The sequence below is a fragment of the Vidua macroura genome, chromosome 3 (genome assembly GCF_024509145.1).
Source record: "Vidua macroura isolate BioBank_ID:100142 chromosome 3, ASM2450914v1, whole genome shotgun sequence".
NCBI classification, from domain to species: domain Eukaryota; kingdom Metazoa; phylum Chordata; class Aves; order Passeriformes; family Viduidae; genus Vidua; species Vidua macroura.
Genome location: NC_071573.1, coordinates 4,381,834 through 4,408,657, shown reverse-complemented (window position 1 = coordinate 4,408,657; position 26,824 = coordinate 4,381,834). Strand labels below are relative to the sequence as shown.

Here is a 26,824-nt window from a genome sequence, read left to right as displayed (position 1 = left end):
CTTAAATAATTAAGAAAACAAAACCAAAACAACAGAGAGAAACAAATGAATTATGACTGCAGTACACACAACAGGCAGCCTCTATCAGAACTCAGAAGGGTATTATACTCTAAACACTTTTTCTTCCCTTACTGCTGAAAGATTAATACTGGTTATCCCATTAAAGTTGGTAAAATGCCATTCTTGTGTCTTAAAGCTCTAGCATTGGAGGTCAAGAAGTGTATGCTGCTTCTTACAAGGCTAGTGTGGATGTAATCTTCCCAAAGTTACAATAATTAATGTTAAGCTTCTTTAGCAATACGTTTCTGAAAGAACTTGCCTGATAATATACTTAGAGCCTGGCTAGCTGTTTGTGTTTCTGAGCAAGAATTGTATTCTATGCTGCTCACGTACTTCAGCTTAAATCTTTAGTCAAACTAGGGTGATGATGAGCAGTTTGACTCCTAAGCAGAAATAATATTTAAATTCTCAAAGGTGAAACATTTTGGGTGTAGGGAAATCAGGGGCATGGATCCTACTTCCAAATATTTTTTTCACCACTAACCCGTAGGAGATGTGTTCTGTACAGCCATACAGGATTCCCATCCCCTAAGAAAGCTGCCTGTACAGGTGCAATATATTTATTAGTAGGCAATCTACAGCAATTGCAAAAGAGCTGACATTGGAGGTCTGGTCTCAGCCCATACTTTACTATTGAGTACAAAAGCTCTCCGCCTGAAAGTGTCCCCACACGCTCCAGCTCGGAAGCTGTGGTTATGAACAAAAACAGGGAGTGTAAGATTAGATCTCCTTCTGCTCTAAAACTGAGATAATTTCATTTATTTCAAGCAAGCGACCTCTGCTTCTCCCATCTCAGGATTTGGCCCTTTCTGTATACATTAACAGCCTGGGTTATAGCAGTATTTCTGAGTCATCCCACAAATAAAGGAAGGTGTATTTTTCTGAATGCATGCACTCTGCTGCAGCAGATTGAATACCACCTAGATGTTTTGCACTTCTACTTGCTGGAAAACTTAATGGACAAACACATCTCCCAGGTTAAAAAACTAAAAGCCATTTTTGAGAGTACAGTTGGGAATGAGTGGCCCAGGGAAGCCAGAGCAGCAATGCAGTCACCGAATGGAACAGAAAATCTCATCCACATCTTTGTTTTCACCTAATGCAGAAAAGAACCCTGATGATACATACATGTTTATCTATTTGCTTCCATTTTCAGCCCTGTGAATGCATGCTTTATCTCTGGGCATAACAGCTTGTTCTGGTAGAAGTTCTTTTTGTCTTTCTATGCAGATTTTAACGCAACAGCATAGGTAGAAAATTCACTCTTGAATGAGTTCACAAGGGAAAATTATGCAAAGAGGTTACTAATCAGTCAATGACCTATCCTTTGAGGCAATACAGTAGACACAGGAATATCCAAAACGAGTTACCCTTATGCATTATAATCACAAGCAATAGGCACAGAGACTGATTCTGTTAACCTGACAGAGAGTTCATTCTTCATCATTCAAATAGGTGAGAGAAAGCAAAAAAATAAAAAAAAAAAAGCATCCTGAAGCACAAAGCAACTTAGACAGTTTACTGGCAACTTGACCCTGAGACGGTTCCAAAAACCAGTTTCACAGACACGAGCGTGCTTAACAATGGTGTCAGTCAGCCAGCCCTGAAGCTGTCCAAAGAGCCAGCCAGATACTGCTGCTGCCCAAGAAAAAAATATATTCTAGACCTGGCTTCCAGATAATATAGCTGTAAGGCACAGGCTCACCACAGCTGTTGACTGCGATGAAGATGAGGGAGATAGAGGGAAGCTCTGGTCCTGACACAACAGCCCAGGCTCTCAGCTACCTGATGGTCAGCCAGCACCTTTTGTCTCCCCTTTCTTCCCTACGTGTTCTCTGATAGAAAGAAACTGTGCATTTTATGACTCAAAATCTACACAGCCAAACAAGCAGAAAGCTGTGATATTTCTTATTATCTGATGCTAGACAACTTGCATGGTTTAATTAAATATGTACTTGGAGACTGTGACATACCATTATATATGTGCCCTGGACTGCTATTAAAACAAAACACAGCATACATGTCCATACACTGCTGCATGTAATACATAAATGCTATCACTTAAAAACCTTTTGCATATGTCCATTTTATTATACACATTTAAAAGGAAGAACATTTCTCCTGGGACCCAAATTTTAGTGCCCTGAGACTGGCAAAAGCCAAAGAACAGTAAGAAATATTACAACAAAAAGACTGAATACAAATCTCATCTCAGGATGAGATTTAATATGAGAAGTGAAAATTTCATTCTGTTACAAGAGACTAAATCAACTATTTTAACTCTCTTTTTGTGCCTGTACTTTTTCAGCTAAACCTTTCTCCTTTTCTATGAAATTCAAATGTTTCCCTCTTACAAACCTCAGTCCTTTATATCTTCAAAGCTGCGTAAAATGCTAACTAATTAATACATGTGACTTTCCTTTCACATGTGACAACAAAGCGTATGCTGCTTTTTTGATTGGTAAGAGTTAATTTGCAGTGACACAACATATGTGTTTACAGGTTTTCTAATGTTTGTTGTTTGGTTCACTGTGTAATTAGTCCTACTGACAAGGAAGCTTATGCACTGAAAAAGGAGGGGTGAAATAGTGGCTGGGAGATGGTAATCCTGCCCCATTTTGAGTACATGCAGTGTTGAAATCGGATGCAAGTTGAAGAAAAATAAACAACACCCCAAACTCAGAAGATAAATGTGTAAAAGACTCCCAAGCCACAATAATTGCCATGAAAAAGGCAGAACTTGTCAAGTTGCACCCTTCAGGACTAGCTACATTAAGAGGAACCACCAAGGTGTATTATACCACAGCAATGGTGAGTGTCAGCAGATGTTAACTCTCGTTTTTCAGATCTCATTAAGAAGACCATATGCTTCTGGGCAGGGTCAGCACAGATAGACTGCAAGATCCCAGTGGCTGCATTGTCACCACAGAGCAATAGCACAGACCCAAAATAACTTCAGTGCTGGCATTAGAGTTGCACTAAGTACAGCAGCAGCACGGAAATAGCAATCAAGGTGAATGATGGGCCACTGCAGAATGCAAATGATTAAGAGAAAACCCCTTTACTGTTTAAGATTCACCCTGAAAACAGTAACTATGAGATACCTGTCAATATGTAGAGCTTATCTGCCTGTGCAAGATTTCACGATACCGCGTTGAGCTAACGTGGCTAATGAACGAAAACAAACTTGACAAAAATAAACCCACGAGGACAGTTTAAAACAATAGATTAAACCACCTGCATTATTTCCTGTGCAATTAAACTCCAGAATTAGTATAAAGTAGGAAAAAATACCAAAATGGTGATAGCATCGCTTATCTGGTTCTCTAGTGAATCACATTTGCAGCCACCCCCACCGCACGTTAACTCTTTGCACCGTGGCTACGTACAACTCTGAAATATAAAATTAGTTGCTTTTGAAGGACACTGAGCTCCCTCTGGTGAAGGCATAACAAGTTTATTAAGTAAGCACCACCTCTGGAAGTATAATCCCCTCTGGCTTCTTCCATGGAGTTTATTGGTTCAGTTTTCCTAACCATGAGCATCATTAGGGCAATGCAGTAATTAAGAGTTGTTAGAAAGTGAATTCTCAAACTGCAGATTAGAAAATTAAACTATTTCCTGATTACATATTAATGGAGCACAACAATAGCAGTTGCCATAAGCTTGGAAGGCAACCAAGGGATAAATCTGTGTACTTAATTACCATAAACAATGGCTGCATAGAAATGAAGTTTTATGCACATTCCCTTCTGTAATATGTCTGATATCAGTACACACTTGACAATTCTTGTTCAATTATCTCTATTATTTAATGCGCTGTGAACGGCTCTGTGTAAATAAAATTAACCACCCCAATTACTTTGAATTCATCTAGGGACAACGTAATAAAAAATGTGAAGAATTCTGTATGCCTATTAATCTAAAACATTACAGAAGCTTTCACCAGATTTTCTTGTCTATATTTATTTTGTCTACATTTATTTTAGTGCACTGCTAATTCAATTACATTTACCATCAGTGGTCAATCAGCAGCAGCAGAAGGTTTTTTTTAAATTTCATTAATCCTTGTACAGTACCACAAACATACTCATCCATTAGTAAGGTACAGGATCTCACATTGAAAACACAAATATGCTTCTACTTGAATTTGGGAGCCTGAAGTTAATCAGAAAAACAATTAAAAACACTTCATACCCTGTGGCCAGATAACAAAATATCTGATAGCTACAATTTTTTTTCCAAATACTTGTTTATGCAATTAGTGAAGAAACAGTGACTGAAAAAGAGATAAATTTCAGATTACAGATTTGTAAACCAGGATTCTTTGACTTTGATTTTAACTGTGCTATGTGAAAATTCTGCATTTTAATTGGCATTTGGATATCAAGATGATGGACACCTTAAAATGCAATGATGGAAGAACGTGCAGTGGAGGAAGACACTGCCAGAAGCAGAGACAAAACTGTTTTACCCATAGCAGGTTAGGCACAACAAGGGTAAATACAATCCTGAGGAAAGCAAGATAATCCTAGCTCTGTCATCATTTAGTTTCAAGCCATTATAACAGAGGAAGAAGAAAAATCAATGCTATTAGATCATGATTTTTATATCATCCAACTCATTCCTCTTACTTGAACATCTGGGCTGCCTTCTCTCTAAAAACTTCCACCCAGCAAGTGGTGTTGTGCTTCATAGGGCAGATGTTGCAAAACCCCTCCTATAAACTCTTACCTATATCCTGACAGCAACAGCAAAGGTGCCATGAGGTTATTCCAGGGAGTTCAGGGCACTGAAGCACTGATTCCCCTCACAGCTTTGCAATGGAGCAGTAACCACACTGCGCTGGAACCAGGTGAGGTTACATTTTCATTGTAAGTGCAAAGACCGAGGACTGAGGTTACGCCACCACTGACATAAATTACTGCATATTAATAAAAGTGTGACTTCTCAGATTCAAATGGAAATCAGCAACCCAGGAATTTTAATAACTTTTATTTTTTCACACATCTTAGGAAAGTGTTTCTAGTCAAGTCATGAGCAGCTGGCACCGGAAATGCAAAGCTTCAGCCAGTTCCAAACTCTGTGCCTAGCCGACGAACTTTGAAAGTATCAGCTCCCTTCTGGCCAAGGGCCAGAAACTTGTCTTCCCCAGCCAAAAGAGCTCCCCAGCAGAGCAGGAAAATGGCAATCCATGTGCAGACAAGGACCTGGGCTGTCTTCCTACAGCCCCACTTCCATTAGATGCCCTTCCCTTATGGAGGGCAGCAGCTTCTAGGGCGGCAGTGGAACGGATGCTCTGCAACCCAGGCTGCATCCTAAGGAATGGACTGGAGAGCAGTTGTGTCAAGGACTCCTCTCTCCTCGTGCATGCCAGAAAGGGAGTGGGGCATTGGGAACCTCCAGGTTCCACTTCTCCCAGCTACCCAGAGCCACTGCGTCCCTATCAAAGCCAGGGTGGCATTTTCAACCTTTTATTTGCAATCCTAAGTGCTAGGAACTTTCTCTAAAAATGTGAAATATCTAACAAAGTCAAGCAATGCTATGAGCTGGGATCTAACTAAGAATATATATTATTTATACTTCCATTTGCTTCTCTTTTGGTGAAACCATAGGATTTCTTCCACATTTATCAAAGCCTGCAGTGTCCAAGGGTTAGTCACTATATATTTCTGGTCTTATCACTAGCCCATAGTAAGGAAATTCCCACCAAGACAGGTGGAACACTAAAACAAATGTTTTGATACATGGGAAGATACATTTCACTTTTTCTGTGAAATGAATGTATGATTTGAAATGAATGATACAGAATAATGTTCGAGCTGCTGCCTGAAAAAATCCCTCCTGGCTAAGCAACAAAAAGGACTCTTGAACTCCTAAGGATAAAGAGCTGCCAGGTGGCAAAGAGTCTCCCCACTGGAAAAAACACCCCCAGTTTTGTGCTGGAGAAGGATGAGAAGGAAGAGACAGTGCTTTCTTCCTAGTAAGTCTTAATAAAGAACCAGGCCAAGCACAGTGGAGAAGGAAAAGATGGTCCAGTCCCCAGCAGACCATGCTCTACCTTCTTCTTGAATTTAATTTCAAGGCAAATGACTGAGTCATGATGGCAGTCCCTCAGTTGTTTAATTTCTCTTGCATGGTCTTGGCACACATAGAAACAACCCTGAAAATCCCAGTACCAAATGTGCTGCCACACTGATGGCGACCATGACCCTGCAAACAGTTGTTAGGATCATTCAGTGTAAGCCCTTCCTGACACAAGTGTACAAACATGGTACCCTGCTTCAACTGCTGAGAAATAAGGTCAGCAGAGACCCTTACTTGCCCGAGGTTCTCCAGTATTACAACCCCAAGCACTACAAAATCATGATAGAGATGTGATTTTAGAAGAGTGTTAATTATTAAACTAATTCATTTGTGGGTCTTGTCCTTCATGTTGAGTTTTCAGGATCTTTTCACTACACATGCCCAAGTGTCTTCCTTTTTCCTAAAGCCTGCATTTTCAGAAACCCCAAATATCAAAAGACTTTTCAGAAGAGCTCCGAGAGCTGGCAACATTTCATATTTCTCATCTTCCTGGTGTGTACTAACACCTAAGGGAGTTAAACCCCGAGATCATCACCAACAGCCCTTCAGGGCTTTTCTAGCTACCATGCTGTGGTTACTTTCTTCCTTCAGACTTGGCTTTACAGATCACTTGGCGGCCCGTGGCAGGCAGGCAGGTCATATGGTGTTGACTCATCATTTTTGTTTCCAGATCCATCCCTCAGTCAGATACTGAGGCAAAGATGCCCAGCCTCTGACAGAAGAGGCTGGGATGAAGACGTGGGCATGAGCTCCTGATTTGTCTGCTTGAGGAATGACTTCCCGTTGAGAGGTAAGGAAGAAAACCAAGTGCCATCCTGACAAAGAGAGCCACTAATGAGATGAGATACAGCAGATCCTCTGAAGGCTCTCTGGTAAGATGTGAATCACTGTTAGAGAAGTTTGAGGACCCCTGCTTTCAAGGCTATAATGTTAACTATAAGTTAAAAACTCCAGTTTTCACATGTTTTCTCCTAAATTGCATTATTTTAGCTGAGAACAGAAATAGGATGCTTATAATTGACTTGTCAAATCAATTGCTTTAAATTAAATCCTGAATGCTCAGAAAATGTTAAAAGTAAATATTTTATTATGGCTGAACCACTTGTCCCCTTCTGCGCGGTCCAAGAAGTGATGGATATTTATCAGTATTCTAGTTACAAACCTCTAAACTACACTCTTACTCTCCAGCTGTGTGCTAGACTCTTATTTTATGCAGGACACTTAGAAAAAAAATTAACCTCACCATGGGTCTGATAGGAAGAATACAGCAACTTCTGTCATACTTCAAAATACAAGAAATTAAATTCAGTAAGAAATCTCTTTTAAAATGGACGAAATGACATAAATAAAATAGTAACATGGTTATTAGAGTTTTTAAAATCCCCAAGTGCTATGCTGATGACTCCATATGTATCTATAGGTAATATCTGGAGTACATATAAGATTTATGAAATATTGTACTGGCTCTTTTGTGCAGAACATACATTTCACAAATATAAAAAAGTACACAAGAAGGTGCAAGACAATACACACACATTTTTTTTTCTAGCTAAATAACTGAAGATCAAGATGTAATGCATTTGAAAAAGTACTTCAAAAGACCACAATAGGTAAAAGTCCTACTAAACAAGTATCTACTCAGCATGGAAATAGTTTCTGATTTACAAGCTTTTGTAAAATTAGTTTTAAAAAATAAAAAACCTCAGCACGTGAGAAAGTAAATATGTTGAAAAAAACACCCCAAAAATTTGGATACAAGTGGCAGGCTCATTTCAAAGTACTGAACTCTAACTAAAGTAAATTCATCTGTACTACAAAATATAACACTGGATTCAAATTTACTTTAAAACCTATTCCCTCAGTTAAAGATGGGCTTCAAGTTTATGACATTAGATATCCATATAACTTACAAAGACAATTTATCCACAAAGTAATCTGGACCAACTAGCTTTTTTTCCCCTGGACAGGAAGAACATTTTTTGGATTTACAACGCTATTTATTTTTGAAACACCAAAGCACCTTTTGTTTCCAATTGATATGGTTTAACCTCTCCATCTCTGATGACTACCAGCACTTAATACCCATCTAAAGTTCATCGTTGAAGTCACAACCGTTATGCTTTTACCAAAAAATTGCTCATATATTTTAATCCTTTCAATGGCATCTACAACACCAAGTATTACAGACTTTTAAAACCTATCCTCCTGAAAATAAACAAATAAAATAATTGTGGAACATCAGTAACCAGATAGCATTCTTAAATTTCAGTGATCTAGTCAATGGAGCCTTCCTCCATGTACTGTGCTGTTTCATGCAGTACATGGCTTTAGCTGGCCAAATTTTTTTTTCCCACTGAATCAGTAGAACAGTGAAGATCTTACTTTTTTTCTTTTTTTTTTTTTTCTTTTTTTTTTTTTTTTTTTAAGCAGTGGCATATCAATGAGGCACAGATGTGTATTCCAACTCTGCATGGATGAGCACACTGTTCAATAGTGCTGGCTCACACGGTATCAGGGCAAGTTATCACTTCCCATGAAGGCACTCTTATCACCAGGGCCCAGAGAGGTGGCTGCAAATCGCAGCCTTTTTATTTTCAAGGCAGTTTTGCTGAACATTCAGGCTTCAAAGATTCACACTTCCAAAACTCTATAAGAGTTTGTGAACGCTCAATTTGCCAAAACTGTTTACAGTGTAATTGGGCACCGTACCTGTGTCCATGAGATAGCGAAGGCGCTTCTCCACCAGCGCGGCACGGGTGTCAATTTGCTTTTGCTCATTCTCTAGTGCTGCCAATTCTCCTACAACATACTGACTGGTGTCTTTGAACCCTTTCTGTTAAAGAGAACAAACAAGAAGAAAAAACATCACTTGTAAGTTGCATTTTTCCTTTCCACAAACACTTAGTAAGGCACTTACCTAAACAACCAAATATCATGCTCACTACCAAAAAGCTAACACATTTCATAAACTTTACAATTTTGCCAAATGTCCTTATTTGTTTATTAAAATACCCTGGTTTTTTTTTCTTTAGGGAACATTTGATTTTGCAGTTTTTTACTAGCTGGCAGTTATTTTGAAATTCCTGTAATTTATTTCTAAGTGCATAAAACCAAGTGCCATGAAAAGAAAGGTAATACAAATAAAGCACTATTTAACGTGCCATCTCTCCTCCATTCAGGTCCGATTCAGTTTTAAAACGTTAACTTTCGGGGCTAGAAAAACTAGCACAAGAGTGTCCAATGGCAATTAAAAAGTGGGCTTTTAAGATTAAAACCAAACCATAAACAAGATCCCTGGCTTGTTTTGCTCCTCTGAGCCAACTGTAGCACTGAGGGCCCCCAGCCTGGGCCATCCTGCCTCTCTGTGTTTCCCTGACTGAAGGAACTGGCCTGCCTACAGGGTGATCTGTAAAAACACCACTAATTAACTACAACTCTTGTCCTGGAAAGTGGTGACAAGGCTCTGGGCAGGCACTCAGGTGCACAGGGATCAACCTGAGCTGTCCTGCCTCTGTGCCAATCACACCCGGCCAGGAGGCAGCCCAGGGATGCCACGTTGATAAACCCTCACCAAGAAAGCTGTGGGAACACCCTAACAAGCCAAGTCTGCCTCTTGTACCCTGTAACTCCTCAGCACTGCCTTGCACACGACCACACAGATCCCCGAGTGTTTCCAAAGCCATGTGCTCGTCTTGTTGGAGCCCAAGCAAAGGCATTCAGTACCTCAGAGCTATTCCCACGTGGCTCAACAACTTTCACACAGTGTTGTGGCTGTACGCAATGCTAAAATGTAATTCCTGAAGCATGTTTTTGCATAAGTTAAGAAAAACATGTTACTCTTTCCAAGTAACCTTCCATGAACTTTCTTCCTCCTACACCTGACCCAGAGCTTGGGTGAATGTTTTAAATAGGTAAAAAAAAACCCTGACGAAATTATTTCATGTTTCATCTACACCCTGTAAAGGAAAAAAACCACTGTCCTTTGTGAACAGAAAAATACACAGGCTTTTTTTTTTTTTTGAGACTTATTTTCCCTACTAGAGGCTAACTTGTTGCTGCATAAGGGTCTCAGATACTTTCACTGAATGCTTTCAATTGTTTTTCTGTAAATGTGTCTGAAATAATCAATTCAGCTTCATATTCAGGCAGCAGGCATAATAAACGCATCAGCATGTTATTTCAAATAAAAACATGTTCAAAGTGAAAGTTAACAGCATGGCTGAGCTCCCAGGACCAGTAACGAGCACAGAACTTTGAAATTTAGGATATCCAAATTTAAGGACATTAATCTGGTCCTTCTCTTCCTACACAATAGCCAACAGTAGCATCCCTAATGGAAAACCTTTTTCTACCTGTTGTATAGCCAGAAAAACAGCAACAACAAAACCAAAACTCCCTGAGAGCAGACCCTGAAGAAAGAAAAAAATTCAGTCTGGGGAGTTGAAGTGATGTGCAATATATTGCCTTTCATCAACTATAATTAATTGAAAATAGTATGAAAACTTCCCTAATGTCAGCATGTATAATTGTTAACAATTGCTATTAGAAGATGAAAAGAAATGCTGTGTCAGGCTGTAATATCCCAAGAGTTCATGTGTATCATCTGCATATATAATGTGAACTCACTGTGCCAGACCTTTTCAGCTCTGCAAAAGTACAACTGGGCTAAAAATAACTCCGGCTCGTAAAAAGTTCGATGTTTTGGTGTAGATATGACAGCAGTACAAAATTGCTACTCAGCTCCAGATTGCCTCAGCAAAAATGACAAATGTGTTCAGATAAACTGTGGAGACCAACAAACAACCACCCTCAAAGGCTGTGTTGCGCTTTCAGACAAAAAAAAATCAGGTTAAAACTTGGTTCTTCCTGCTTCTGTCCCGCAGCTGTCCATCAAAACCAGCTTTCTCCCTGCGGTCTATCAAATATTTCCCTCACAAATCAATTTTACACATGATCAGCCCATACCCCTACTGAGCTGAACCTCCCCGTTAATTAAGTGAAGAAATTACCATATATATTATATTAATGCAAACATCATTCAGCTAGTAATTCACGGCTGATCTGGATAATGGAAAGGTTGAACACCCATTAACCCAAGCCAACAAAATGGGTTGGCTGAGAAATTCTAGCAGGTCTCATGTGACTCTTCCCTCTAACTGCAGCTCTGCGGTATCTGCTATTGTAATAATTAAAATCCTCCCGGTAGATCAATACTGGAATCTCTTTATGGGAAGTGCCCTGATGGAAATGTCTCAAGGAAGCTGGGGCTGTGGAACTCTGAAAAATTCATTTTTTTTATCTGACAATTATCACCACACTGCAGACTAATTCAACAGTGCACCCCTCTCACTCTGCTTTGAATGCACTGGAGATTGACATCTAAAAAACCCTAACATCTCATTTTAACAAATAAAGGCACTATTTCCACATACAGTTTGGAATTATCAGCAATCATGAAACCAGACAAAAAATTAATATACATTAAGCACTTCATCTTCTGATGGCTTCCTCTGAGTCTCAGCTATCGCAGCCTTCTCCTCATTTCCTCTCTTTGTATCTTCCTGTATTGATCTCTGCCTTTTCATCTCTTGAAAAAAGGGAAAAGACATGTAAAATTATTATAAAGCTTGATATTTATGTATTGAAATGTGGACTTACATTATCGGGTTTTCACATATTTATTGTTAAATATTATTAAATCATAAGATGGGAAAACAGGTTTTATATTTTCTCCTACCTGGTCTGCTCTCCACGTATTGACTGAAAGACTGGAGCTGAGTTTTCCTGACGGTCGAGTCCTTGCTGAACACAACGGGATTTCTAAACCGTTCTGCTGCTTTTTGTGACCGCTCAGCACGATGTTCCTCTGTTCCATTCTGCTGGGAAAAAACCAGACACACAACAGTTTCTTTTGTTTACAAGCGGGAAGACATTAATTTGAAAGGTACGTTTTTGTGAGGGGGACAGGACACAGCTTTTGCAAAGTGGATTTCACAACTCGGGCCGTGGTTTATATTGGATGGAAGTCTCAGCTGCGGGGGAAAAAAGCAGAAGAGTGATTAACTTTTCCCTTTTTTTTTTTTTTTTTGTTTTGTTTCATACGTGGTGGCAACGACTGGCTTTTTGCTCTGTGGGCACCCTCCTGCAGAACTCTCTACTTCTTTACCAAGCAGACCTCTTCATTGTGGCCAGCATTTGCCAGCGATGCCCATTTTAAACAAAAAATCGCTCCTTTGCACCTTTGCTGTGCCAAGCCCCGCGCGTGCTGCTGCCAAGTCGCGGCGTCTCTGCCCCTGAACACGATCTGTATCATTTTAAAGCGTGTTGCCTTTAGCCTCTCTCCCTGCCCGGTACCAAAATCTGTTGTTTTCTGTAGTCCCACAGACTTGTATGACAAGAAGAACTAGTTTCTAATTTTATGCCCATTGAGATAAACCACTAATGCTGGATGAAGTCTAAAAGGTAGGATTATAATGCTACCCCACTGAACTGCATTTCATCAGCTATAACTTTCCAAAGCCAGATTTGTAAGTAAGCCCTTTACAGCTAAGGAAACTACAATTATCTTTTCCAGGGCTTCCTATGTTAATACTGGTAACAAATTCAAATGATTCTATCAACACGAAATATCCCAGAAGACTGAACCACTGTGGTGTGTGGAAGCTGCAGATACCGAGGTGCTGTGTACCAAACAAATATTTCATTTTATACCTAATCTTTTATTATTTTTATTAAGTGTTTTGAAAGTAAATAGGGAAAGGCTAAGATGCATGACTAATAGCTAAGCCTGCTGAATGCTGAAACTGGTTATCAAAAGCTACCAAGACTTTGCCCTTCCTCTGCATTGAGACAATTGGTAATGAGGGAGTTCTCCAACGGCCTATTCTCTCGCCTCAAGGAGGCCGGGGATACACAATCCCCAAGGGAAGGTAACAGTTTATCCTTTTCCACAAACACAGAATGCCTCATTTAGAAACCTGTAAACTGCATTTTATTAAAAAACAAATCCACCTCAATGCCAAGAGCTCCATGAGAACAGATGGACACCATATATTCCTTATAACGCCGCCTTTCAACCCTTCCTTAGAAAAGACGCACGCAGAGATAAACTGTTAAGTTGCACCTTTTTGTGGGAGTACCCTAAAAAAAATCAACTCCTTCACAAATGCTTTTTATAAAGAGAAATACAATTTTTGTCAGGTTAGGTGATACCAAATTACCCCAAGAGGCAGCCTGTGTGTCATTTCACAGAATTAAAGCTTAAACAAGTAATGCTTATACCTCTGGATGACTTTTCAGCTGCACTAGTCAGGTGGTTATAAGATTTTGGTTAAATAAAAGGTGGTTTCTTGCTATTAGTATAATAACCATCTAACAGCCTAAACTAGAGTCTTTACCAAAATAAACAAACATGGCTAATTTTTTAGGCCTGGCAACATGCTAAAATATCAGTGTGATTAGCTAGTAAATCCCATTTTAAGAAACCTTTTTATGACTGGGGACTTCTGCCACTTTACAAATGTATTCCTCTAAGCCCACTAATTCAGTTAGCCTTTTCAATCCATTGTATTATTCTTGGGCCAGCTTCATTTTGCATTAAATCCACTGCAGAAAGCTAAATTGAACGCAAAAATCAGACTTGATCCAGGCTTCCTTTTGTTCAAAGATAGAGACCGAAAGTCCTCTGCTGCTGCCACACACTTTCATCACCAATTTATAGGAACCGACAGTGTAAGGGAAAAGCAATGAAAGTCATTGTTTTGGGACTTCAAAGCATCTCTGTATCTGGGGAAGGAAATCCTTTCAGTCAGCAGTGCTCTCCCCACAGACTGCAGGTGGGTGAAAAGTTATACCCAACTGGAAGTGCCCCAGAGCCATAGGGATATTAATGACATACAGGGTCTGTTTTTAAAAAATAGAATAGCAAGAACACAAGGGTCTAATTAAGAAAATGAAATGGAAAATTGATTGGTGGGCACTTTATGCTGAAGTGGTGAACATTAGGAATAGGCAAAGTGCCCATATACACCACAAACTCGTGTCTGTTTTTCTCAGAAGCACTCATCGAGCACCCAAAGTATGCAACCCTTTAAAGTGTACCACAGGTTAATTTTAATGTAGGAAAAACAGAGGACCAGGACTGGGAGGGAAGCAAATCTCTGAGAGTCCAACCCCACTACCATTCAGGTCAGGTAGTCCAGCTGCTGATTGCACCAGCAGCAGGATGGAGCCCGTGCTGCATTTCTGGTATCAGTAACAACCTGAGCAGGCAGAATTGAGAGAGCTTCTTACAGCTGTTAGTGTTCTGCCAATGACAAGTATCAAGATTAAGGGGGGAAAAAAAAAAAAAAAAAAGTGTTGATCAATCAACAGGAAAAAACCCAGTTCATTGCAAAGCTAACTGCACTGCCACGAAGATTTTCTGTGTTTCTGACTCTGAAAGATTTGGTAAGAAATTATTTTCCCCCTCACAAAATACAAACCCTCGATCATAACACACAGGTACCAAAACAAAAGCATTAAGCAAAACTTACCTTAATGTCTTGCTCTGAGCTATCTGTTACAGTTTTCTGAGCAGCACTGGAGAGTGAATTTGCCACCTGTGGCTGAGCTTCTAGGAGCTTCTTCAGCTTCAAATCCACCAACTTACTGTTTTGTTCTGCTAAATATGCAAATACCACATACAACAGAGTGAGATGCATTTCAATGCAGACTCACTACAACAATGTAGCAATTTAAAACGTAGATTTAATTCACTTTGCTATCATTTTGAACTTAAAAAAAAAATAGAAGGAATTGTTTTTGTGATTGGGATTGGTACAGGTTTGTGTAACATACACAGATTTTTTTCTTGGAAAACATACGTGACACTCAGCTGAACAAGTAAACATGCTTGCAGACAGCAGATGAAAAATACAGAAAGCAGATAATGTTTAAAGTTACTCCCAATGGGTACATACCTATGCTTTGGTATAAAAACACACTTAAAAACCCATTTATTTAAAGATGACAATTTATCATATAATTTACATACTGATAACCCCTCAAGTTGATGAACTACTAATTCATCCTAAGGCTTCTTGGCACAGCTTCCCATAAAATTTCAGTATCAAAAAAGACTACTTTCTAGTAATCACTTACTATGATTCATAGAATTATGTTGAAACTGGGAGTCATAAAATGCTTCAGAACTGCATCAAAGGCACAGACTCGAAGTCTGCTGAAGGCCTCAAATTTTTCAATCAATTTTAGCAACTTGGATCAGAGCCCAAATAAATAGTAGTAGAGAACTTTACCTCCCACTAATGCTCATTCTGTATGTGAGCGCTGACTGCATGAATTTGTAACACACCTACACAAGGAGTTACCTACACACATGTAAGGAGGAGGAAGGTGCTAATGGCAAGCTGCAGCACAGACTGGGGAGCTGTCCCTGGGCAGGGCAGCAGAGGAACACTGGCACAGAAGCCCCCAGACACACACTCTACATGCAGCCCCCCACGTGAGGAATCACCCCTGCACTGGGAGCATCACCTGCACGTGGGATGCACTTACACCTGGGCCTTGGGTCACAGGCAGAGGAAAGAGCAGTTCTGTGCTTTCCCACGTGCACAACCTGAGTTTTTCACTGCAGGCTGGTGACTTCTAGCTGCTGTGGAAAGTGGAGTCATGACTGTTTAGCCACACAGCTCCTTCCAAGGTCTGGAGCGCTCCAATGCATATTAGCCAAAATATTTTTGGCATGTGGGCAGTCAAATGCTGCCTGTCTCCAGCAGCAATGGGCTGGGCTGGATTATGAAAAAGGATAGTTTCCCTTTCCTCTGGCACACCCAGTCAGGGTGTCCTTAATTGAGGCTCACATGTAAGTACATGCACGTTCTCGTGGGTTTATACATAAACATCATGTAATAACCATGATATAAGAGGCTCACAACACGTAGAAGTACTGACAAATACAGACAGAAGCGATACTTAAAACCAAGAAGGTGTAAAAAGAAATTTTCTCTTCTTGAGAGAGATAAGAGTGGCTAAGATTCAGCAGGGGACTAACTAAGATGGTCCATAATGATTCCCAAATCTGCAATGTCACGTAATAGTTGTGCTTTTAGGTGTTCCCAGGAGATTCAGCCTATACTTGGCATGACTGGCAGATTTAAACCAAAATCCATGTAGTACCACAGCACTAGACTGCTTTCTGTATTACAGCCCATCTTCTTTCTTTTCTGTACTTCTGGCTACTGTGCAGACTGAACTGCAAAATGATGTCCCAGGTCTTTTCCAGAATGTCTCCCCATGGTGGACATGGAGAACTGAGCAGTGGGTTTGTATCCCTGAAAATGTACCTCTCAGAAAAGAAGGCCCACAGAAATAAATGTTGGCAATGGGACAGGAATATCTACTCATTCAGCTCTATTCCTCCAAAAATTAACCAATTTTTCTTGGAAAATTATTTGACAGGATTCTGATTTAAGTAAGCTAAATTCAAGTGCTGGAAACACTAAATATATTTTCTTATGTGTCTGGAAATGCTCAAATAGAAAAAAATAAAGGACATGACTCAAATCTTTTGCATGCAAGCAAGACTACAAAGTGCTATATATACACACCACTGTTGGTTTAATTTACAAAGAAAAAAATACTAAATAAAGTTCTGATTTAACATATTATGGACTACACATTTGGGTCCAGCTGGCATGGGCAGAATCAAGCCAGAAGATGCTAAGATACTCTCTCCTGTACTGCCTGTTTCAAGACAGTCCTGTGCTGGCCAGGTTACTCCAGGCCTGAGCTAACTGTAGGATTCCAAAATATTCAGCACCACATTTACCACCTAAACTCCAGCTGGGCTTGAAGATTTTTGAAAGGGGGGAGTAACACTCCTGTGACTTCATGTGCTTATAAATCCCCTGTTATTTGAACACTGTTAAGTAAATAGGACTGCTTCTGCTCATATTTATACCTCCATGCCCCCCAGCTGGGGCAACAAGGTGTAAACACAAGAACTGGTCCTTGGAAGGAACCAGAGAGACACCAGGTCTATATGAACACAGAAAGGCACATTTGCTCCTCTTCCCTGAGCAGATGGGCCAGGATGGCAGTGCACAGTGGCAGCTGCAGTCACCCACACCATTGCTCATCCCTCTGCCTACGTGGCACAACCCAGGCAGGGTGCTTTCAGCTGGCTCTGCTTTACCAATGTGGCCTAGGGCCCCCTTCTCCATCAAAAGAACCAGAGACATTTAAATCTGACATCGTTGGAAAAAATTATTTCGTTGATTTTAAATTTCAACTGAACACGAATGCAGGATATTAAACATTAGGGTTTAAGAGACCAGAATAAAGCTGACAGAGAGACAAGCAGCACATCAGTATTTATATGATGATGGAGTGTTAGTCATGCAAAATACACAAAATAGCCATTATTTAAATTACCCGTTGAATCAAGGTCATTTTCTAGGTTAGTAAGTTCATCTCCACCTCCAGTAACAGAGCATTCAGGAGCCTCCTCATTAGTATCTATCTCAATATTATCATCATCCTCATCCTCATCTGTAGGAACACACAGCATTAAGGTTAGTATTTTCATATGTACATGCAACACATCACTCAAAAAAAATGAATGCTTTAGGGAACAAGCTGAGTTATGATAAAAATGCAAATAAGTCTGCAAGAGGAGACTCCAGGAGACTCCAGTCTGTCCACTTCTGGATGTATCTTTAAACAGAGGCAATTCATTAAACATTTGGGGGGTCTCTGCTGGAAACTCCTGCTCCAATAAAGGCAGAGTCTGGCCTCAGCAGTGGCTGTTCCCTGTGCTGAACCTCTGGGTAACTTGAGTCAAAATGGTTTCCCCCAGGCTCCCAGTTCTCCATATTGCAGAATGGGTGCCAAAGCTGCCATGTGGCAGGCTCACATGGGTCTGGGCAGCAGAAGGACCTTGAGCTCCTGTCTCCTGAGAAAGGCAACCTGTAATCCAGGTACTGAGTTCCCATCTTGGTGAGACTTGCTACTCCTCACCTTGTGCAGCACGTCCCAGAGCAGTGATCACTGTACCTTGCCTAGGTTTTAAAGTCTCCTTCTGGTACAAGGAGGAACGCTACCACCTGGAACATCACACTCAGTAAGCACCTATGTCAGGTGCAGTGAGAGCACACTCATGAATTGCTGCTTTCCCAGAATCCCAGGATGGGTCAGGCTGGAAAGAACCACCGTGGGTCATCTGCTCCAACCTCCCTGCTCAAGCAGGGCCACCCCAGAGCACATGGCACAGGATGGTGTCCAGATGGTTCTTGACTGTCCCCAGCAGGGGAGACTCCACAGCCTCTCTGGGCAATCTGTCCCAGTGCTGGGGCCCTGCACAGGGAAGTTCTTCCTCATGTCCAGCTGGAGCTTCCTGAGCCTCAGCTCCTGCCCCTTGCCTCTTGTCCCATTGCCCGGTGCCCCGAGCAGAGCCTGGGCCATGCTCTGGCCCCTCCCTGCAGACCCTGACAGACACTGATGAGGTTCCTCTCAGTGTCTCTTCTCCAGGCTGAACAGGCCCAGCTCCCCCAGCCTCTCCTCACAACTGAGGTGCTCCAGTCCCTTCATCATCTTTGTCCCCCTCTGCTGGACCCTCTCCAGGAGCTCCAGGTCTCTCTTGTCCTGAGGCTCCCAGCACTGGACACAGCACTCCAGCCTGGCCTCAGCAGGGCTGAGCAGAGGGGCAGGATCACCTCCCTGACCTGCTGGCAGTGCAGCTCCTAAGGCAGCCCAGGATGCCCTTGGCCTTCTTGTCCCCAGGGCAGGGCTGGCCCATGGACAGCTCGTTGTCCAGCAGCACCCCCAGGTCCTTCTGTGCAGAGCTGCTGCCCAGCAGGTCACCCCAGCCTGTGCTGCTGCCTGGGGCTGTTCCTGCCCACGTGCAGGACCCTGCACTTGCCCTTGCTGAGTTCCAGAGGTTCTTCCCTGCCCATCTCTCCAGGCTCGAGGTCCCTCTGAAGGGCTCACAGCCCTCTGGGGTATGGGCCACTGCTCCCAGCTCCCTGGCACCAGGAACTTGCTGAGCAGGCATCTGCCCCTTCATCCAAGTCATTGATGAATAAGTTAAAAGTGCTTTACTGCACTACTTTTCATCAGCATTGTTTGTAAGCTACACATATTTTAAATAAAATAATAATTGTAATTATATTTTTATGGGATCTTTCTACCAAGTTTCTCAGAGCAGCTTATGAATATCACTCATAAATGAGCCCCATAATGTTTTATGAAGTAGGTGATTATTATAATTACAATTATGATGATGATGTCGGTAAATTATGGCACAGAAAGAGTAAGTAACCTGAAGAAGATCAAATAGCAAGTTCTGAATTGTGAAGTAGATCCCAGAAAAAATCCTGACTCACATTTTCAATACAAATAAATAATGAAATTCAAGTCCATAAAAGCTAGATTAGTACTTTCAAAGTAAGTAGATGCATTGTATTTACTCACTTTTAAATCTCATATCAAATGCTATCTACACTTGTTCAGACTTACAGTAACATATTTTTTTCCTATGTACACATGCATGTGTGTAAAAATGATAAAAAGGAGTAGGCTAAAGTGTGTCTGAAGAAACAATACAGTAACTAAAGGAACTTTAAAATATCCAAGACAGGACAAAACAAAAAAAAATACAAATTATAAATACAGGACATGGGCATATTCAAACATAATATAAACAAAAAGGGTCCTAAATATAGTACCATGATGCCATAATTCTGAATCCCAGAGGTTTGGACCAGGATTGGTGCTGATCACTCGTGCCTTGGGAACACACTCAACCTCATTCCCAGCTTGCACTTTAGGCCCACACTGCTGTCATAAAGGTCATACAATTGTATCTTTACTCTATCCCTTTATCTCCACAGCACCTGTAAATTCCCATTTTAGGAGCCTGTTGAATTTTTTATGTCTACTACTTTTTTCTAACCAGCTGCTCCCTTCAATTGCCCTGTAACTAATCAACATCCTTCACAGACCTCTGCTGATACAGACTAAGGCTCTTGCTGCCACAGACAGGAGCAGAGAGGTCCCCACTTTTCCAGCATTGGTGGTGTGTGTGATGGAGCAGCAGCCTGTGAAGCAGGACCCCTGTGCTTCAGCTGAGCACCATGACTTCCCTGGGCCTCCCTCCATGTGTTCTCCTTGGTCTCTAGAAGACTCAGCTTTCTTCCAAGCTGCTGCAGATTGAGCCAGAGTGATGGAGAAGAACATCTCCTTGCAGCCAATCCAAGATCTGCGAGCAGACCTGGGACCTGACAGATTGTGCTTCAGGTGTGGAAGTGGGTGGGCAGAAACACTCCCAACCCTCTGACACACCCTCTATATTTCCACTTAAACTCACACAGCTGGTCCTGGGATCTGGACTCCTGTTGTTTCAGGAAGTGCAGAGATATGTGAACAAAGTAGAAGGGCACAGCATGATCTTCATGAAGTGGAGAAAAGAACAAAAAGTAATGGGATAAAAAACAGACTGGAGAGAAAACAGAATGGTAAAGCAACAACAGCAGCAATTCTGATGGTTTTGAATTTCCTTCAAAGCTGTTTGACTGTTTCTGATGAGGAGCTGGACTTTGCAGACCATTATAAATTCTTATTTATGATGGTGTTGGAAAAATTCAGTGGCACTCAGGCCATGGTACTCTCAGATACATCCTGGAGTTCACTGGGGCACACTGAAAGATGACTGGGCTACTGTGGACATTTGGAAGAGGTAGAAGGGAAGAAAGAGAGACACTCTCATGGCAGAGGGAAACCAAATCCACCTGGAGCCTAGAAGCAGACCCACCCAAAGGAGTCAGCTCACAAGGTCAGCTCACAGCTACCAGTCATCCCACCAGACGCTAGATGTGTCAAAACAATCTAAACAAGATGACAGGGTTTAAGACTCCTGCATACTGAGGGAATGCTTATATTAGATTATTTGATTTTCTTTAATTTAATATAGCAAGATGAAATCAGAGGCATTGTCTTTGACACCACCATTTTAGGAAACAAAAGAGATGGCAATGTGGAAGACACCAGTTTCTATATCAGATGATGACCTGACCTAGTATTTAATTTAAAGTTGGCAGACTTTGACTGAATATGATTATCAGGACATTTACACTTTATTAAAAAAAAATCAATTAAAAGCAGTAATTTGAAGTCATTTCAGAATTTTTCAAGTATCTTTTAAAATCTAGATTCCTTGATTTAAATTACTCTAGGGTTTTTTTCCGGTTCAATGTTCTTCCAGTGTATTAAAAGGGAAATGTGCTTAGGCAGCATGTTACAACAAGATTTTGCAATTATAAATGATAAAAGGAACAACATGACGAAGAGATAACAGATATCTTTGATGAAAAGAACAAATTGCTAGTGTGAAAAACTTAAAGCACTTGGTCTAGAACCAGGGCAGACATTTAGAAAACGACTGAAGGACTGAAGAACTGCTTCCTTGGAAAGAATGTATATTTGCATCCCAGAAAAACAGTAAAGCTTTACTGTGTCATGAAGGAATGAATAAAACAAAAGAGAAAGAATTGAGTCAACAACTTAACAGCACTGACCATCTCCTGCACAGCATGGATTGCAGTCTGGATTGGAGAGAGAGAAGTATCTATCTTCTGGAATCACGTGAAAATGCCAAAATAATGGTGGAAAGGGACCCAGAGGCATTTTCTAGCTCTTATGTCTTACTACTCAGATTAAGGTCAGGCCTAATTTGTGCTTAAACTGATATTCTCTTGACTTGGTTTAAGCTTGTCCACATGTGAAGGATTTGTAGCTGACTGCATCAATTTCTAGATTAAATGAAAAAGGAGTAGTTTTCACAGTGGAGCAAAAGCATTGATGGGGGCTGGATCATGTTACTGGGAGAAGCTGCACCAACAGCACTTGCTCTTCAGGGAAGATATCTCCAGCCTTCAGCACTGTCTCTGGGAAGTCCTTCAGGCTTGTGGATATTGAGATATTTGCTTTATTTACTTCCAGGTACAGAGTTCACTTTAAGGCTACAGGATGTAGCAGGAGCCTGTGCACAGCAATAAAGGCAGCAAAGGTGGGGAATGGAAGAAATGCAGAGTTGAAATACTGGTTCCGTGTGCAAGAAATCTGATGTCAGGAGAAGAAATTACAGCAGTAACTGTCGACAGATAGAAACACTGCCTGCTAAAAATATTAAGGACCTAACATTTGTTCCATAAGTTGGAGACTAAGCATGATGAGTAAGGCTGTGCCACCCCATACACTCCCTGAAGATCACTGCCCCAAAAGTGAAATCTTGAGCAGACCCTGTCCTCACCACCCCTGGGTCCGAGCCACTTCCTCACACCGACGCCAGCTCAAATAAAGGATGGAGATGTGCCAGAGAGTAAAGAAAACACACCACCCGAATCCCAGAAGAGCAGACAGGGGTTGCACTGCTCAGGGACAATTCCTAGATAATATGTCAATTCTGTTGTCCCGGTGCTGCTGGGAAAAGGGGGGATATTTGGATCTCTATCTCGATACTGTCCCTGGATCCATCTCAAGGCATCCGCTTATCGGCCCGAAGCTAATAGGACGTCTAATAAATTTGAAGCTGCCATCCCAAACCCTCTGGCAGTTGGCAGGAAGAAGTATTTTCTGTCTCACATGCCAAATAACCTATGAACAAGACTGGATTTCATAGCTAGGGATGCTGCTTATCCAGGAAAGTTTCAACTTGCCATAGTCATTTGAGTTTCTCAGACCTTGGTTAAATAAAGCCTTTTAAGAAAGAATATTGCACCAGTGCCAAAGCATGAAATTCTTAATGAGCACATAGAAACAATGGAAGAGATCACGCTTTTACCTACAGCTATAAGGAAGAAGTTAGTCTCTAAAGACTCCAGAATCCCAGAGCTGAAATGCCACTTTTTTTCTTTAAAAATTGAATTGAGAGTAAAATTATTTAGTACATTCCCTTTTTGTAAATCAAAAAGTAATTGCAATCAATGCAGAAGAAGAGATTAATGATGTATAATGGACAAGAGAGCTCTGAAGACACAAGGTAATAAGCTTGTCTTGGGTACTTTGTAGGGAATACAGGACTCTACACAATAAAAATGTGAATGCAGTTAGGGGAAACATTTGAAGTCCAGTAGTAATAAGGAGACTGTCTATTAAATCCTATTTTTTGGTGGAAATTGAAAAACAAAAAAGACTAAACCCAGAAGTAATTCCAATTCATTTGGTTTGTAAAGTGTTGGTGCCATTTCACAGAACTACTACATTTTAGAAAAATTAGTTTCTTTGGGGGAGATTTGGTGTAGCACCTGGAAATACCAGTGGTGTGACAGAATTATGTGGAAGTTGTGTCATAAAGAAAACTCTTTGAGAAGGAAGAAGCAGAAGAAGATGCTATAAAATGCATACTGACACGAATAGAGCAAAGAGGCATAAAATAAGACAGGGAATGAAAAATTTAGGTCCAAGCGAAGTTCAAAAAGATTGGCCAGACTATTGCATGAACAAAAATAAAAAAATTAAAGTAGGAAGTATAAATCAATGCAAAAGTAGAAAGCTGGGAAATTTTTGCACTGATAAAACCCAATAGGTAGAGTGGTGATCGCTTTATAAATGAGTTGTCATCAGTGCTGATATTGTCTGCTCCTTTAGTAGCACCAAACTCTCTGGGTGCATATGCAATCCCACCCTACAAATACAGTTTTCTTTTAATATATATGCACAGCCACCTCTCTGGCTGCTTACAGATTGCAAGAAGGGCAGGAAGACCAACGGCAAAATACAGAGGAAAATATGAACAGGACAACCACATCCCAGAAAGCAGCACACTGGGATATTTAGCAACTCTACAACTGAGTCACACTGCAACAAAACAGGGTCACTGTTATCCAGCTGAGCACCCAGGATAGAACCAGACAAAGACCTAACTTTGAGAGAAGGTATGGCAGGAACAGCTATGCACAGGCATGATGACACAGGGAGGAGGAAGTAATGAAATAATGTAGGATGGGGAGTCATGAACTGTGAAGAGGGATCAGGAACACCCTGGCCTAGGTAATACCCAAGTCCTGTGTTGTTTGGCTCAGCCTGTCTTACTGCCATCAAGGATACAATTTCTCTACTTGTCACAAAAGAGAGTTATGTTGGCAAGCTTCGTTTACTGGGCCAAGAGAGCAAAACTGAAGACCAGACTCCAAGGGAGATGTACAACTCACTGCTTTCTCTTTGGTGTTAAATGGAACAGAAGTGCAGGGCTTAGGGTGCAGTAAGACTGTATTTAAATATTTAGGCATACAAAATACACATAGTAGAGAATAAATAAATATTTTTGTTGAATCTACGTGCATTGTCAGTATCAAGCTGGATTTTCCTTACACTTTGGCTTATGATTACGAGTTAGTTTGAGAAAGACTATTTCCCTCAGAATATGTAGAAGACATTAAAATAGCAAGAAGCCTGCACTGAAACGTGTGCTCAGCACACATTTGAGTTTGAGTGACACTACATTACTCCAGCTCATAGCACTGGCAGGTATATGAATTTTAATGGTATTTCAAAGTCAGCTTAATAACATTATAGCAATATTACAACTCAAAACCTGTAAAAGCAAGTGGTCTGTCAAAAGACTGCCGTTTAAAGTCAAAAGGTTGTTGCCCCCACCTCTCACAGGCCACCTTTAAAATTCTCTTCTTTTGAACACATTTAATACAAAGTAACATTTCTTAAATACTTCAAATGTTGTTTTTCCCCAAAATTATGTCCGTGGTCCTATATAAAAATACATATTGAAGAGAACCAACAGCCATGAAATTCTAAAAAACTGTGAGTAATGAGAAATCTGTAAATAATGGGCTAACATGAACTACTCGTTCACGCAACATATTTTTCTTTATATCACATGTATGCTTTTCTTATAACTGCTGGAAATTAAGTGACACAACGTGGATTCAGGAAACACATCTACAGCCAGGTCTTCTGATACGTCCACCTGATGAACAACAACGTTTTGAAGTGTGAATAAAAGTGACGCCCAAAAAGGTCTCTGGTTTCTAGGTTGCCATAGGAATAAGATACAAGGTTCCTCAGCTCACCTCCAGATGCCTTTGACCTTTCTTTCAACTTTTCTGCAGCCATTTCAGTGTAGCTGGGAAGTTCTGACATCTTCACTCCAGATCGAGCTTCTGCTATTAGCTGACGAGCTCTCTCTCTCAGCTGCCGACGCCGCTCTTCATCTTGCTGCTAAGATATATTGAACAGTTGCCAACTCAGTAATTGACAGAAATGCAATTTCATTCTCAATCTGATCATCATGATAGGAACTGGTTTACAGCATGGTGCTTGGCCCACATTATAAATAGGACGCTCGATATCAGTTGGGTGTCACACCACAATTTTTAAAGACATCCATGCGTCAGATTATTTTTTTTAAGCATTCCCCAAATTATTGCTGCATTAGAAACCTGATGATTTGCAATGTAAAGCTTTTACAAATTATGTTCTATGACAACACCTTGATGAAAATTTGCAGATACTTTAGTCTCAAAGTAATCACACCTAATGAGTGATTTGAGTGAAGATTTACCGTGGCTATAAAATGGTTTTACTAAATTGAATGACTCATTTGAGTAGTATTCTGTCACAGAACTGAACTGAGAAGCCAGATATTGCTCTTGGTTACTTCAAGCACCAAGCTGACTTCCAAGTATAATGTGGCATCAAATCCGAGGCTCGTTCTTTGATTTCAATGGATATTTTTCTTTAAAAAATGCCCCAAAAACTAATGAAAATTACTGAAAGAACAATAAATGCTCTCAGAGCAGAAAAGACTTTGCATCCCTTTAAAACATCCTACTAGTGGGGCTTTGGTCAATAATTAAAGGAATCATACTGGAACCATGCCAGATAGTGCTGTCTCACTAAAGCTCATAAATTAGAAGCATGATAATATCTCAGTTACATAAATAAACAAAGTTCTGCAGCATGACATTTTGTAAAAGACTAACCCGCCATGATAAAAAAAAAATTCAGAAAAATATCTGTTTAAACACATCTGTAAGACTCCACAGTCTCCATAAGAGAAACTACTTCAGTTTTCACCATAAGCATGGGATTTTTGCTAAGTTAGGAATGTTCTTCCTCTTCCCTCAATATCAGAAATGCTCATAAAGTGCAAAGAAGTCAGTGCTTGGCTTAAATCTAACCTGCCAATAAGTTTATGTATTATTGACATAATGACCTGGATAAATCCAGGTACAGGCTGTTGACCTGAACTAAGTGGAATATAACAAACTGCCTAATTTTGGAGAGCCATTCTGGCAGCCTTCCCACCAACCCAGAAACTTGAGCATCCCACACCTGCAGAGGCTGGTGAGAGCTGTTGCTAAGTGCTATTTAGTTTAAGCAATCATTAATAAAACAAGCGCAAAATACTAATTAGGTACATTTTATCCATTTCCATGTAAATTGTTTGTTTGTAGCTATTTACTCAGCATTGTTCTCGGCACAATAGAAAAAATGCAAATGACTGAATCAGAATGCAGCCCTAATGGGACTTTCTGTTTATAACCATTAGCCCAGAGGTGTGCTGTAATTCAATCCTCAAGCAGAAAGATTTAGCCTCATTAACAGCTTGCATGGGCAGGTTACAACTCATAAAACCCTACAGTAAACAAAGTATATGGACACA

At 40.6% G+C, this 26,824-nt stretch overlaps 1 protein-coding gene across 15 annotated transcripts in view; it reads right to left on the bottom strand.

Annotated features, from left to right (window-relative positions):
- EHBP1 (EH domain binding protein 1) overlaps positions 1-26,824 on the bottom strand; it is a 206,149-nt gene that overhangs the window by 27,429 nt on the left and 151,896 nt on the right. For 4 of the 15 annotated variants that reach the window (XM_053973097.1, XM_053973084.1, XM_053973092.1 and 1 more), the window contains 6 exons: positions 25,230-25,377; positions 17,581-17,697; positions 14,682-14,809; positions 11,885-12,026; positions 11,628-11,734; positions 8,857-8,980 (listed from right to left, as the gene is read on the bottom strand). In XM_053973097.1, coding sequence (XP_053829072.1) covers positions 8,857-8,980; positions 11,628-11,734; positions 11,885-12,026; positions 14,682-14,809; positions 17,581-17,697; positions 25,230-25,377 — 766 coding nt within the window. The remainder of the gene's footprint in view (positions 1-8,856; positions 8,981-11,627; positions 11,735-11,884; positions 12,027-14,681; positions 14,810-17,580; positions 17,698-25,229; positions 25,378-26,824) is intronic. The other 11 variants (XM_053973090.1, XM_053973093.1, XM_053973096.1 and 8 more) reach the window with 9 other exon arrangements.